This window comes from Gallus gallus, chromosome 15 (genome assembly GCF_016699485.2).
Source record: "Gallus gallus isolate bGalGal1 chromosome 15, bGalGal1.mat.broiler.GRCg7b, whole genome shotgun sequence".
Lineage (NCBI taxonomy): Eukaryota > Metazoa > Chordata > Aves > Galliformes > Phasianidae > Gallus > Gallus gallus.
Genome location: NC_052546.1, coordinates 4,654,384 through 4,669,705, shown reverse-complemented (window position 1 = coordinate 4,669,705; position 15,322 = coordinate 4,654,384). Strand labels below are relative to the sequence as shown.

Here is a 15,322-nt window from a genome sequence, read left to right as displayed (position 1 = left end):
TGTCAGCAGCGCCGCTGCGGGCTCCCATCCCCTCCAGCAATGCTCCCGCAGCAGCACCCAGCCCCGTCCCCCATCCCCACACGTACTGCAGGGCTGGCTGCCGGCGCCGTGCAGCCCGGGGGAGGCAGGCACTGAGCTGCTCGCAGCGATCCCTTCGCTACGCAATGCCCACAGCCGCGGCGCACTACGTGGTTGTTATGCGCTTCTTGCAAACGCAGCGCGCTTTGGAACATACGACACGGGGGAGGCGAGGGGAAAGGGGGGCTCGGGGAGAGGGAAGAGACAGCCTGCGTGCTGCAAATTGTTATGGCTATGCTACGAAAGCAGCCGCAGCTCTGCGAGGAGCCGAGCGCAGGGTGAGTCCTCGCCCCGGCGGTGCCCAGCAGTGCAAAGGGAGCTGCCCCTGGGCACGGGGACCCCACAGGGTGGGCATGGCAGGGTTTGTATGCTAGCTGGTGCCTGGCCCGGCTGCAGATCAAGAGAAGGTAAGCTGGGAACGCTCACAGCATCCAGCAGGCTGCCCTGACCAGCAGCTGCTTCTTGGGAAAGGACTGCAGGAATTGGAAATGCTGGTAAACAGAAACGCCTTCCTTCCCTCTGTGCTCGTAAAAACCAAAGCAAACAAGCTGGCATGTGATGAGGCACAAGTGTCTTCCTCTCAGAGCAGGGGCAGGAGGAACATTTTGTGCCTAGGTTAGAGGCTTCTCGCTGTCACGGATGCCCTGCTGCTGCTCAGCTCACCAAAGGCTGCTGATTCACTTCCACTATTACTGATCTGTGATAGAAGTGGCCACTTACACTCTTAGTTAGCAACCCAAAGCGCTAACGGACAACTGCTGCAAGCATCACTGGCAGAGAAAAGCCCGAGTGCTCCCAGCTACGAAACTCGGGGACCAAAACCAAAACCACGACAACAGAGCATCTGCAGGGCACCCTGTGTGCAGACAGCCTTGTCACTCAGCTCAGCCCAGGAGAGCTGCTCACCTACCCCACAGCTCAACACTACAGCTTCCTTCTCACCAGGGCAGGGACCGAAAACCACCATCCTTCCTCAGAGCCATCCGCAGCCTGCACAGAACAGCAACTTGCTAAGTGAGTAACCCTGACCGGTCCGACGGCCAGGGACGTGCTGGCAGCATTCACAGCATCTCTCCTCATAAGGGACGTGTCATGCATTTCTCTGGGGGATGACATTTAAGAAAAACAAAACTGCAATGCAAGCTGTTACTGGAAAAATCTTGGATTTACTGAAAGGTATTTAAAAATTAAACACAACGAAAGCCATCAACTGCTTTCTGGTCACTGCAACACTCAGAGCACAAATCTCCATGAAATTTCTCCCTGGGGAATACACGGGGTCAGTTTAACGGGTCCCAAGTATGTTGCAGGGATAACCCAGAGAACAGCAAACTGCTCTTTGCAGCAGAACAAGAGAACTCCTGCCAAAGGCACAGCTGGGCTTTAACACAAGGCAAAGGGCCCACACATCAGAGCCGCCCCCAGGCAGGTGAGAAAGACGGTGGTAATGGGCTGAGGGACTGCGGTACCAATCAGCGTATTCCAGTTCCTGGGAGCACAGGAATGGGGCTTCTCCAGAGGGACTCAGGCACAAAGCAGAACTCTTCAGGTAACAAACGCAGGGCCAGATTGTGTGAGATCAAAGCAGCAGGAAGCTGGGAACAGAGGAGGAGCTGCTTCCTTGAGACGCTCAGCTCCCAGAGCGTGGTGCTGGTGAGCACAGAGGCTGCTGCAAAGACTGAAGCCAGGAATCTGAGTTTCCTACCAGAGCTGGGCCATCACCCAGCAGTTTCCAGCTTGAGGGGAAACCCATGACACAGACCCAAACTGCTGGTAAGTCCCCACTCGAACTACAGCAGATCGCTGTCAAAACTTCTCCTACCTGACGCTGCAGGCAGCCTCCGCAAGCAAGCAGGTGGGCTGGAAGATTTCCCTCTCCACCACACAAGGCTGGCTCTAGAGCAATAGCACCCGAAGGCAAAGCATCCACAAATCAAAGTAAAAGGGGGAAAAAAAAGGTGTGTGGTGGAAAGAAAGGCAACGCAACGTGTTTTAGATGAGGAAGCAGCACTGCACTGTTTGACCTCGGTGACTCAAAGAAGTGCAACGCGCCCTACCTCCCTGGGCAAGGAAGTGGCTCCAGCACGCGGCGCTGACCACTAATTCCTCTGTGACCTCTCCCTTCCGCACTGGGGGAGGACAGTGATTAGTGCCACCTCCGCAAGGCCAGCCCTAATTACAGCTGATGAGCACAGTTGTGCTGCGTGCTCACCGGGCAGCCAGGGCTCCCTCTGCTGCGCCCCATGGCCAATGCAAGAGGTGCTGCTGGACCCAAGTACGGCCCGCTCTGACCTTTCCAGCTGCTTTCCTCCTGCAGCATTACTCCCGATGCCTATTTTTCCAGCACCTTTCTTCAGCTCACAGTCCCTCAGGTGCTAGTTTCAGCCACCCTCCAGCATGCAGCTGCTTAACTTACAGCAGCAATTTGCTGGGTGAGGGAGTAGCCCCACAATGACAATTTAGTAAATGTGTTTTTCTCAACTTCTCTGTGCACAAGAGACAGAAATAGGATCCGTGCAGATCCTGATACCTGCAGGCTATGAACGGCGCGCGCTCCCCGAGGCCCTTCCCCAGCACCTCCTGCACTCGCCTCAGGTGCAGCAATCCCACTGCAGGCTGTGCTGGAGCATCGCTCTGCCCTGCTGCAGCGCAACACAGAGGAGCTGAAGGGTTAATGCTCTCCGAAGAGGCTGTGTGTGCATTTCAGTGCTCAGCTCAGCCACTTCACTTCCTGTCCTGGTGCTGCGACAGCAAGACGTCCTGGCCCACAGCATTTCCTCCTCGTGGCTCAGCCCCACACCTCCCGGGGACCTCTGCAACGCCCACGGCCATGGGGAACACTCACCAGCTCCACCTGTGGACCCAGTCCTTCCAGGATGCGGTGGGCAGCTTCTGCCTTCTTCTGCACGGAGGAAAGGGAAGAGGAAAAAAGAAGTTATTTCTACCACTGACTACAGCAGCACTACTACCCAGCACCCAAACCCCTTCCCTACCAAACCCACCCGCACCTGAAAGAGGAAGGGGACCGCAGGAAAGCCCTGCGGGCAGTGAGGTATCACACATCCAATGCACAGCTCCAGAGCTCCTCCTGGCACTGCGGAGAGCCACCCCAACTGCAGAACCCCCATAGGCAGCAGCAGAAGCCCCCGTCCTCTCCCAGCCCAGCCCTGGAGTCACAGTACCGTGCAGGTTACCTCGGCACAGCCGCAGCACGAGCGAGCCGGCACGCACACAGAGATGCCCTTTCTAGGATCCACCGCTCGGTGAGCATGTGATCATTAGGTTGGAGCTGCCCCAGGCTCCTCATCGCCACCGCTCCCCCCCCCAAACAGTGCTGCTCTGCCCCCTCCATGCCCCCCTCCCTCGTACGGGTTAGAGAAAACAGCAACACGTGGGGGGCTGCGCAGCGCTTCCTAATTAAACGGGCCTGAAAAGAGACATGGGTTCACCACGGCGGGAGGCCAAATAAAAGGTGACATATTCAGTAAACAGCGCTTCCTTGCAAAGCCAGGCTTTTCAATTGCTGTTACAAACAGTCTGATAAATCCACATCGCACCGGGGCCGACACGGTACAGCCGGATACCTGGCAGCGAGGGGCCACGGAGAGGGATTTTCATAGGTCCTTTTTCACATGGGGTAGGGAGAGAGGAAATCCAGGCAGCCTCCAAGAGACTGCAGGAGCAGCGTGGGCAGCCGAGCTTCACAGGATTCACCGTGAGGAGGGGAGAGGGAAGAGGATAAAAAAACCAACCTTTTTTGAAGCGCATTCAGAGCTTTAACCCAGTAAGCACTACAGCTCTGCAGGATCAGAAAGCTGGGATTTCAGCTGGCAGGAGATGCAGCTGGGCTCCTAGCAGGGGCTGCAGCGAGCAGGGGACGGCTGTCACTCGTGCTGCTCTCTGGCATTATCAACCCCAGCTCACGGCTGCTGCACTGTGCAGGGTGCCAGGAGATGCCCGCCGACCCCGTGCAGTGTGAGCTCCTCACCGGGGCTTTGCACACCCACACAGTCTGAGCTGCGAGCGTGCACTTTTGCAAACCTGGCCACAGGACCAGAAGGATGAGTCACCGTGCCCACAGCCAACTGCAGGTCCCCAGTGGCTGCAGAGCCCAGGTGGTGCTGAGATGAGCTGCCAGCTCCTCCCTTACTGCACACCCAGCAGGACGCAGTGCTTTCTGCAATTCTGAAGTGACTTCAAGGATGCTACAAAAGATGTAACCATGAGGTTCAGCACATTCCCCATGCAGCACAGCAGCACTGTTACCAATGCTCTACGCCCCGCTGCGGGGCTCCTATGCAGCTCACAGAGACTCCTGAATGTCACCAGCGCTGTGAACAGCTGTTGGGGCTACGCACACACATGGCAGCAGACCAGAAGCACGGCTCAGCCCCACGCTCTGCCCTCCTCTTTGCTGCTGTCCTCCCAGCAGCTAGCAGCCTTGGGCTCTACACCAGAGCAGCCCGCCCAGGGCGTGCTATGCAGCGCAGAGCCAGGGCTGCAACGCAGCGCAGCCACCCAGCGGCCTCAGCTTGCATTGCCTGCATGCAGCCCTGTGTTGCTGCCGGGGTGTGTGTGGGGACAGTGGGGTTGGCCCGGTGGCAGAAGGCAGGGAGAACATAGGGCGTCCCCAAACCAAACCCAGGAGCCAGGCTGGGAAAAAGCAGTGATGAGCATTGGAAAAAATACGGCTCGGGGGCTAGCTTTCCCTGCAGCCCTGGATTTACAGCCGTTCTATTTTCAACCACCTCCAACTCCCCTGAGCACATACGACGCATTCAAACAGGTCCTGGCTCCCTCAGGCTCCAGCTCTGATGTCACCGAGGGAGCTCCAAGCAGCAATGGGTTCATACACAGCTCCAGCTCAGATCCTGAATTCTCCTCCTGGGGAGATCAAAGCAGGCAGACGTGCACAGGCTCCAACACTCACTCGTGTCTCAGCTATTCAGTGAGCTGCTCTGTTTGACCTCATGTGAAGAAATTAAGGGAAATAAAAAGTATCCGTGCTATCAAACCCAGCTCAGGTAAGAAACCCAAAGAGCCCATCCAAAGCTCCCCAGAAGGTGCTGCAGAACACTGAATGTTTCCACTGCAGCACTTTGGACTTCATTAGCAGGAAGAAGCAAAGTCTGTCCTGGGAGCTGCCAGCCTGAACTATTCCTAGCTCCACAGAATTATTAAGGTCAGAAAAGACCACTAAGATCACCGAGTCCAACCATCAACCCATCCTGCCTGCCAAAGGGCGCTCGCAGCCAGAGCTCAACATTTTGGCCTCCAAGAGCAATAAAACCTCTGACCTCAGAGAACACCTGCACAGAGACACCAGGAAGCCTCCCACCATTACAGCTGGGCTAAAATTCGGGGTAGGGAAGGACAAGGGCATTAGAACTGCAGCCACGAGGTGACGATGCCGGAGGTCTGTGTGTGCAACATGATTAACTCCAAGCTGCACATATTCAGCTGCTGTGTTTGCCACATTTAGACAACTTAATGAGACAAGCCAGAGGCAAATCACCATAGGCAGAACATGTGGCGAATCAAGAAGAATGACATAATTTGTCTCGTGTTAACTGACTGTAATGTACACATCTCCAGAACGAAAGATCAGGAGGGAAAGCTATTCCGAGCACGGCGCATCCCTGTATGTACACAAAGAAATGCCTCTGCCACGAAGGCTGCCCAATTAGCACCTGACACACGCGGTAACCGCTGATGCTCCTCGCTGCCTTTATCAGATCAGAAGAGAACCACCCAGAGCCAGCGGGAGCTGAGGGCAGAGCCGAGCGGCAGATGTCACCTGCAGGAGGGAACCCCCGTGCCCGAGGACACACAGATGGAGAACACGCTGCCCTGTGGCCTGGCCTGGGGCGCTCAGCCCAACCTGACAGCAGGCAGTGCCAGCACAGCCCCGCTCCTCCTGCACCGTGAGCCCCGCCGGACCCTTCCCTGCAGGCACGGCCAGCATGGCTCGGTTCTGCTGCTGTGCCACGAGGAGCACGCTGAGCGGGTGAGCCTGCAGAAGGGAACTGGAGGGTTCATCCTACAGCAGTTGAACAACGTGGCTGGCCAGCTCTGCCCGCAACCCCCGTTATTTAACAGAACGGAAAAGATCAGGAAGCAAACATAGCCATTATTCTGGTGAGATGCAAGAAGATCCCCACTGGTTTTATAGCCCCTCTGCTGCTCCCCAGCAAGCAGCTAATGACCCCTTTTCCAGATTCGGTATGGAGTCCTGAAATACTGCTACAGCACTCAGCACAGCGTTTGCAGCACAACCAAAGCCCTGGGGCTAAATTTTGCTCCCATTTACATCAGAGTGGCTCTGCTCCAGCAGCACAGCAGTGGCACATGTATGTCTGAGGTGCAGGCACAGCCTCTGGGGCATATCCACACTCACAGGTGAAGCCCCCGGCACTGCAGTTCTGCACATGTGTTCAGAGGGACGGAGGTGGAGATGGAGAAGCACAGCTGAACAACAAAGGTCAATCAGCCTAAAAAGCATTTGGCTTCCTTTTAAGGAAACGTTAGGTCCTCTGCTCCAGTGGAACAGAATGAGGAGGGGGAAGCGTGCAGGAGAGCAGCATCTCAGCCCATGGCACATCGCAGCACCGAGAGCACCGGAGCGGCCGGGACCTCACGGGGCTCTTCTTAAAGCGAAGTTTAAAAATGGAAGTGAAGGAAACACGGGGTTATTTTGAGAAAGAGGATCTGAAATTAGGAGGCGGCACTTTCTTGGAATGGTTCCAGCCACCATCCCATACCGCTCTGCGCCGCTGAACTGTGCTCCCAGCATTATTTATAGCACCCCGTGGGACGCAGTCAGCCGGCGTGCTGGGGGCCGTGAGCGCTCCCATTGGGGATCCCACAGCGATACGGCACAGCCAGCAGCGCAGGGAGCAGCACTGAGTCGGCCAGCAGCTCTGCACCACGTCCCGGGCAGCGGCCGGGCCGGCATGCCAAGCAGGCAGGCTGGGATGGAGCTTGTTTGGGATGGAATTCAGAAGTGGTGTCACTGAAAACAGCAGAAAAACCTCAGGCGAGACACCACAGCCGCAGCGCTCTGCAGGGTGCAGAAAGGCAAACACTGGAGGATTTAAAAGGAAAATCCGTGTGCTGACCTGCTGGGAGCACAGTGCGACTCACAGCGCTGGCTTCATGGGCAAGAGGTGATGGCCATGGGGTCAGCCACTCAGAAAGGGTGGTGAGCACCGGCATGGTCTGCCCAGGGAGCTGGGGGGGGGGGGGGGGGGGGGGGGGGGGTCACCATCCCCAGAGGTGTCCTAGAGCTGTGGGGATGTGGCACTGAGGGACGTGGTCAGTGGGCATGGGGCAGTGGGCCAACAGTTGGACTAGATGCTCTTAGTGGTCTTTTCCAACCTGAATGGTTCTATGAGGAAGGATTTCCCTCCTAGGACCAGGGGTACCAACCTCTTCACCCCCCACCCCCCAGAGCCAATCCCCAGCAGTGTGCTGCCCCGCATGGGACAATCCCCCTCCCGAGCTCTCCCCTCACAGCCCTGTCTGTCCCGCTGCAGAGCGGTGGCAGTGCCACTTCCAGGGACTCCCCACCACGGCTGCATGCCACGGAGGTGACAAATGACTCATCATAACCAACACAAAAACCAAGGGAAGGGTCGACGTGCTAACATCAGGGCTGGCATCCTGTGCAGAGCGTGACAACCCCGGCAGCCCCGCCCCACCTCTGCCTGGGGCTGCTGCCACGTTCTGTGGGCGCTGCTCCTACCATGTGCTCACTGCTGAGGGCAGAACCACAGGCACTGGGTCTGCACGCCGTTGCACACAGCACAGTACCACGCTGCTGCAGTGCCATGCTGAGGCAGGAGAGGTTCAAAGGGACTGAGGCTGTGCTGGGAGGAGTCCGCTCACCCCATCCGAGGAGCAGGCACTGTGCCGCGGGGCTTACGCTCCCAAGTTCAAATCTCATCTTTTTGGCACCCTTAATGTTACAGAGCAGCACTAATAGCACCCGACCTCTGACCTCTCCGTTCTCCCCTGGACTATTGGGAAGTTCCTCGTGCACCACCGAGCTGCAGTGAGGCAATCCCAGGGTAAATATCAGCAGGATCAAAAGCAAAACAAACGAGGCTCTTGCAGCAGCCAAACACAGACTGCCCCGTCCTGCCTACCCACATCAACCAGGACTGGAAGAAAAACCCGCACATTTAATGTTCAAAAGTCATTTCACTGATAAGGCTCTGTGCACCGCAGCTCCGTGCTGGTGATGCAGGCCCGACTCTTCCCTTTCTCATGTAAATCAGGAGTTCATAGAAAATCAGTTATACAGACACAAAATCGCCATGGGATCTGAGTCACGCTCCGTGGCTCCGAGCAGCCAGCAGCTAGATTGTACTTTGCAATGCTAAAAGCGCTCATTTATTTATTCCCTTATTTATGGATGGGGCATTAATGCTTTATGAGCGCAGATGAGGGTAAGCGGATAGCCAGGAATACGCTCCGCGCAGACACAACAGCAGCAGGGGGTGGAAAAAGTTCAAACCAACCCTTTGAATTCCAATTTTACAGCATAATGCTGAATTTATAGATAGATAGCTGTGCCCTTTTGAAGGAACATGCACCGAGACAGAAAACGAATTAAAATTTAATCTTATTGATTTCCACCAACTCAATCCCCAGAGCGAGACAGACGGGGCTGCCTGCTTCCCCTGCCTGCACTGCATCAAACCTGGTATTTCACAGAGCTGACAGCAGAGCAGGGCAGCACGGCCCCACAGCACACAGGGTGCAGTGCTGCTGTGGGTCGCAGCGCCCGGCGTCCCCGTGCCAACGTGGGGACAAGTCACACCATGTCCTCAGGTGACCTCTCCTTCTGCGAGGGAATGGAGAGCGGCAGGAAGCACAGTGCACACGGGAGCTGATGGGGAGCCAGGGTACGAAGGGGCCGTTAGGGAGGGTTAACACAAAGGCTGCTCCAGGCACGCTGGTACAGCTCAGAGCGGCGCTGCCCTCCTGCGCGCCTAATGAGGGACCTGCTAATTAGAACCCTGAGCACAGGAATGTCTTCAAGGCCAGGTATGCTAAATCGATTCCGAGGGAAGGGGGATGCAAGGAAGCCCATCAACAACTCAGCAGGATAAAACCACAGCTAAAAATATAGACAGAGGACGTGCCCTGGTCACAGGGGTTTGACGTGGAAGGAAGATAAATTCTCTCGATATCATAATGCATCCCAGAGGAGCGAATTAAAGCCCACGAAGAGCCTGTATCATAGCTACCAGCACAGAGGTGGCAGACCCTGCAGGAAGCAGCTTCTCTCCCACAGGGATGGCTCTAAAGGTCGCCAGCGCAGTTCCATGTCAGAGATGCCCACTGTGCAGAGCTGCCAGCCCCAGGCAGCACGTGGGATGCCCGGCACAATCCGGCGTCTCCAGGAGCTCAGCACCATCCTCCCATCTCCTGACAACGCAGCGCTCCATCGTGGTCACCAGAGCTTCTCCCTCTCCCTCCCTAGCACAATCTGTACAGCCAACTGATTTTTTTTTCTGGAAATCAATTACTTGCCCAGCAGAGCACAGCAGGAGGGGCTGCAGGTCAGGCTCTCCACAGCGACGCTCTCCGATGCTGAGGAACTCCTCCAGTCGCACACAGGACGTGGGCTGCAGGTGGGACGGGCAGCACGACGCAGTTCTGAGGGCAGCAGCACAGGCAGTGCCAGCCCACGGCCCAGCACTCACCCGTCCCAGCGCGGCGGGGAGGAAACGCACAGACCTCCCTGCTGAACCAGGGCTAAAATTAGAAACCATTCACCCCTGAAAAGCCACAGCTATCGCCAAAAGGAAAGTAGGTCACAGAACGGCTGGCTAACTCGATTTTCCGGCGTTCCTAGCTGCTCTGTCCTCACATAACCTCCTCTCCCCCATGCACGGCTCTCGCTCTCTGCTTCGTGCTGCGCTCAGCACAGGGCTGGGAACGGGCCGGCACCCTGCGCCGGGCAGCACCTCCGCTCCAAAGGTGTGCAGCCAGGGCCCTTCTGCTGCTCCGAACAGAGAGCTGCCCGGCTGAGAGCCGAGCCTGCCCTTCGGGGGACAGCAATAGCCCGAGTCCCACATTTGCTCCCACAGCGATGCCACGAGCCGCGCTGCCCGCACCGCTCTGCACAGCCGCCCACCAGCCCACACTGCGAGCTGCAGGCAGGACAAGGACACGGCAGAGCCTCTGCCTGCTCTGCAGCCCGTGCACAGATCGTGTCTTCCCCAAAGGAGGAACCCTGCCACCGCCCTCTGTGGTTTCTACCAGGCAGAAGGGAAGGGCTGCTCGGTCTGAGCCCGCTGCCCGCAGACAGCTTGCTGACATGCTGCTCTCAGTGGGAGGAGTCTTCACTCTCCCAGAGACCACACAGAGAAGTGGAGGGGATTCAGACAGACAAGAGGACAAGCGTGGCCCTGCTGCTGGGCAGGACAGAGCAGAGGGGACACAGTAACACAGGGGCCCAGCAGGACCGTGCTCTGAGCCAGCTCCTGCTGCAATGCAGCTCGTCAGAGATGCAGCCTCTGAAGATCACCTTTCCTTCCCTGCCTCACCAACACCTGCTTCTTCTCCACATCACGTAGACCAGGTCCACGACAGCATCCAGGGAGGATGAGGTCAACAGAATAAGAATGAAAATATCTGAGGTCTCCTTTTGTGAACCCAACCCTTGCACGGCAGGCAGAAGCCACCCAGCCCAAGGCTCCCGGGCAGGACGCCCGGCCATGCTGTGGGGCAGAAGGGCTCCAAGCCCCAGCTCTGCAGGGCCAGCCCAGCTCTGCTGTGTGCTCACACCTCAATCATGCTGCCCTCAGCTTTCACTTACTTCCTATTGCTAACGGAGAGAGGCAGATGGGAAAACTACAACCAGGGAAACGGCACTGCCTGCGAGCACAGAGTATGTGATTTATTTTTCTTTTCTTTTAGCATCAGGCACCTGGATTTCTGCAGCTCCCAGTGAAATCTCAGGCTTCGCAATTCAAAATAATTAGCGACTGGTAGTTTTCCTTTTATGCAAAATCATCCTTTTTATCCAACACCTAAATGAAAATGAATGTGCTTGATTATCTTTCAAAGGGCCCAATTTTCCAGCATCTCTCCAAAGCACACAGCAAAATTCACATCTCCTCAGGCTGCTATTGCAGGCGATGGGGAGCGCAACAAACAAGCGGTCAAGGCTGAGGTCCAAACGCAGTGATGCCAGCATGACCTTTGTTAATGCTATTTCCAGCATCAAATACACACTATTGCATATCCTTTCTGCACCAGCCCCACGGCCCAGGGGCAGCCAGGAGGGCTCGTAGCTGGCTGCCAGTATTGGAGCAGCACGGACATCCCTCTCCACCTGTGCAGCCCACCAAGCCAAAGCCCATCATTAAAGGCAATTTTTCACAAGGTTCACTCCAGGGTAGAGGATAAAGCAAGCTGTTTAACAGGCAGGGCTCCAATGCTTCCAATCTAACACTTACCGCAGGAAACACTACAAAAGCAGGTTCTCACATGGCACTAAATCCACACGGCGGAGAGAGCACCCCAGGGCTCAGCCCTCCATCATCACTGTTCCCGACGGAGCTCCATCCATCACATTTGCCCACAGCCTTCACCAAGGAACGCGCCCAGGGCAATCCCCATCTGCCCCACACCAGACCCTCCCAGCCCAGGCCAGGATGACACAGAACGACCGCACATTTGAATTTCCATCTTTCCAGACTCACCCTGTTCTCGTCGTAGATGATCTGCACCAAGCTGCGATGTTTGGATTCGATAGGAGGGGGGGAGATGGGTTTTTCAGGCTCTGGTGGTTTGGCTGCTTCTTCCTCCAACTGTTGCTGTGGAAGGATAGGGGGGAGGAGAGTGAGTCACAGCGAGAAACGCTGCCATCCCCGTCCACACGAGACTCTCTGCGGTACCATGACCAATACAAAAAGCTTCCTGGGAGCCACCATGGGCAGCTTCAGAGACAGGAAGAGGGAGGAGAGCTGCCGACAGATGCACAACGCTGTCCTAGTCCAGGCAGTCTGTCCTCGACCACAGACAACAGGACCAGCCTTGAGCAGGCCTCCTGGACAGCCTCATGGCTAGGAATAATGGCTTTATTAGAAATCCTAGAGGGGAACCGCAGCTCCTGCCTGTCTTTGGATCTGCTGCCTGCAAGGGGAGCAGCAGAAGAAGAAGGGATGGAGCACGGCTGCTCTCCATCACCAGTTTTATCTTCTGGTGCTGTGCCTGGAGGAGACGCCCTGGGATGACCGGTCCCTATAGAATACTCATCCAGAGCTTCACTCTAGCTGAGAGTAACACTTGGGCTGTAGGATGCAGTCCAAGAAAACACTTAAGCCACGGTGCAAAGCTGCCAACAACCATCAGCGCCCCAGGCACCCCCTGAGCCTTCACTCCTCCCGCACCGCGGTGCTCTCAGGTTGGTGAGGGCACTCCATCACACCCTGCTCCTGAACCAGGAGCTCAAGCACGAGGGATGGATTCCCACAGAGGCATCCATCAATCCTCCCCTCCTCTGGGGGAAAATATTTGGGTAAAAATGTCCAAAACTTGGCTGCATTGTTCTGGAAACCCACAAAAATCCCGCAAAGCGGTCGGGTCTGCTGTAATTGATTTCAGACAAGAGGATTTGATGGCATATCAGGAAATGAAAGTTTGCCAGTAAGTGGAGGCTCATTAAAAGCAGCTCGTTAGAGAAAAAAATACAAATCTAATTATAGCTGGAATACAGTAGAGAATTAGACTGCTCTCTACGGTGTAACACAGTACAGTTATTAAAGGGCCAGATCCTGGAGGCTATGGATACGGGCACTCTGTGGATACCAGCACCCACTGGAACAGCAAACCTGACCTCAGCAGGTCCAGCACACGACAGCTACCCCTGGGAGCTGTGGGAAATGGCAAAGCGAAATAGGTCAAGGTTCTCAGACACAGCTAAATGGATTTCTTAAAGGTCTGCCACAAAAGCCAGGCTGGGACTGTGACCTTTACAGCGAGAGAAGCAGGATGGGAGATGAGACCTGACGGCTCCACACTCACTCCCTCCCCACCCTGAGTGGTAACTGCCCCGAAGTCCCCTCCTCCTCCCAAAAGCCAGAGCAGCAAAAACGAAGGGAACAAAACATCATCATCAGCTGTGCACAAACATGCACCCAGCGTGGCAAGCTGGAGTGGGCACCACAATGATTCTCTAACCCAGAGGGGAGGAGAGGGCCTCCAGACACCATGTGCTACTGCAAACTACCTCCAAAGAGCCTGTGGGAGAGCTGGTGGGAACCCCGCAGGACACTGACGCCCCTCAGCTCCCCAACCCAGCAGGGCTGCAGGGCTCAGCTGCACCTCCATCACCAGGTGGGAGTGTTGTACTCCAGCAGCCCTCCGCCGAGCTCAGCTCCACGGAGCCGCAGGCACCGCTGGGAAGAAAAGCCCGGCAGTTTATTTCTTGTTAAGATCCCCAGTACTGCTGCCAGGAATAAATGCATAGAGATTATCCTTCCCTGTCAGAAAGAGGGGGAGAACAAACTCAATGAGAGATTGAAGCACATATGGCACATGAATGAGCAGGGGATGGCTGATCAGAGCAGCCTTCTGCCAGGGGTGCGCAGGATTTGGGGAGGGTTTCTCAGCTTGCTCAAGCCTTGTCCTTCTCGAAACCCCTCCTGTCAGCAACACCGGGCAGAGCCTTCACTGCCATTCTTGGCACAACTGAGCAGAGAAGGATGGTGGGGTGCTGTATTTTTCTTCTGCGCTGCCTTTCCTTACAAGTGCATTTAATTACCCTGAGAAGGCCTCCCAGAGACAGAGGGGAAACGCATTAGGAAATCACGGCTGTGCACAATCTCTCCCTTGCTCTGCTGCCTGCTCCAGGAGGAGTGAATCTGTTACAGGCTGATCGCTTCCCCTCCCTCGCCTTCCTCCAGCACTGACAGCTCAGACATGCAGACGGACAAAGCGATCCTGCAGAACCTCAGGCAGGACCCCCTGCCTGGCACTGCGCTCTCCTGGGGAGCGGACAGCAGCCACACTGTGCAGACATTTGCACTGGGTGTACCAAATGGGTTTGCTACCATGTGCCAAAATAAAAAAGTGGAGGGGATGACTGCCAGCAACCATCTTCACCTTCTTCCCCACTCATCGGAGCATTTTTGTGGGGAGGAAGAATTGTAGAACTCGTTCAGAGGGAAGAAATCAACCAGCAAGCAGCCAACAATAAATATCTATTTCCTTATGGAAGGACAGTTTGATTTTAATGGCGAGGAGCATATGCTGCTCCCGTCAGCTTCAACAGCAGCTCATCGGCATCCCTGAGATAAGCCAGCTGAGGACCTGCAGGTACCAGGCCTCAGGCTGCTGCCACGCCAGGCATGCTGCCCCCCCTGGAAGCCCCTCACATCACCAGCAATAGGAAATGATCAATTTGCACATCCTTCCTCAGTGTGGGTTGAAAGCAGAGACCGCTGCCCCCTCTGCTCCCACTGCCCCAGCACATCCTCAAGGAGCTGCACTCGTCCCTGTTTCCCACACAGTGTGACAGTCTGAGCACCCAGTCACTCCATTCAGAAATTCTTCACGCATGCACCTCTGGAGAGGCAGTTTGGGATTAGCAGCCATCAGGAGACCAGAAATTTACCACAAGCAAAGTGAAAAACCACTGGCAAGAGAGACACAGAAGTGATTTGCTTTAGGAAGTGAAAGCTTTTAAGTCCATGGGTTTTTCAAAGGCATCCCCCAAGGTTTTGTCATATTAATCCCTTAATGGATTTATGGTAATTGCATACGTGGCTACAATAAGGCAGGTGATCCTTCAGCTGGGGCACGTTCTCATGCAGAGGAAGGCAGACCACACAAGACTGTCAGCACAGCAGCCGTGCCCCATGCCAGGACAAGAACATGGCTACAGCCTATGCTGATGGCACAGGCACCGCCACTTCCCCAATGCGGATGCACATGGGAAAGGACAAGGCATCAGTCAGCAAGCAGAAGCACAGACAAGAGCTGCCCTACAGAGCCCAGCCTCCTACCTGCTTCTTCTTCAGCTTGGAGATCTGCTGCTCCACCATGGTGATCTCGCGGTCCACGCGGTCCATGTTCTGGATGAGCTCCTCCTTGGACAGCCGGGCTGGCAGCAGGTCCAGCTCGGCCTCTGGGTGCGCGGGGCTGACGGGAGACACGGGCTCCAGCTTGCCAGGCAGGCCACGGTCCTGGGGAGCACAAAAGCTGCAGGTCAGCTGTGCTGGGA

General features: G+C 56.0%; 1 protein-coding gene across 15 annotated transcripts in view; it reads right to left on the bottom strand.

Moving 5' to 3' along the window:
- Positions 1 to 15,322, bottom strand: part of NCOR2 (nuclear receptor corepressor 2) — a 165,353-nt gene that overhangs the window by 73,686 nt on the left and 76,345 nt on the right. For all 15 annotated transcript variants that reach the window (XM_015275620.4, XM_040648356.2, XM_040648360.2 and 12 more), the window contains 3 exons: positions 15,105 to 15,284; positions 11,799 to 11,912; positions 2,924 to 2,980 (listed from right to left, as the gene is read on the bottom strand). In XM_015275620.4, the coding sequence (XP_015131106.1) occupies positions 2,924 to 2,980; positions 11,799 to 11,912; positions 15,105 to 15,284 (351 nt within the window). The remainder of the gene's footprint in view (positions 1 to 2,923; positions 2,981 to 11,798; positions 11,913 to 15,104; positions 15,285 to 15,322) is intronic.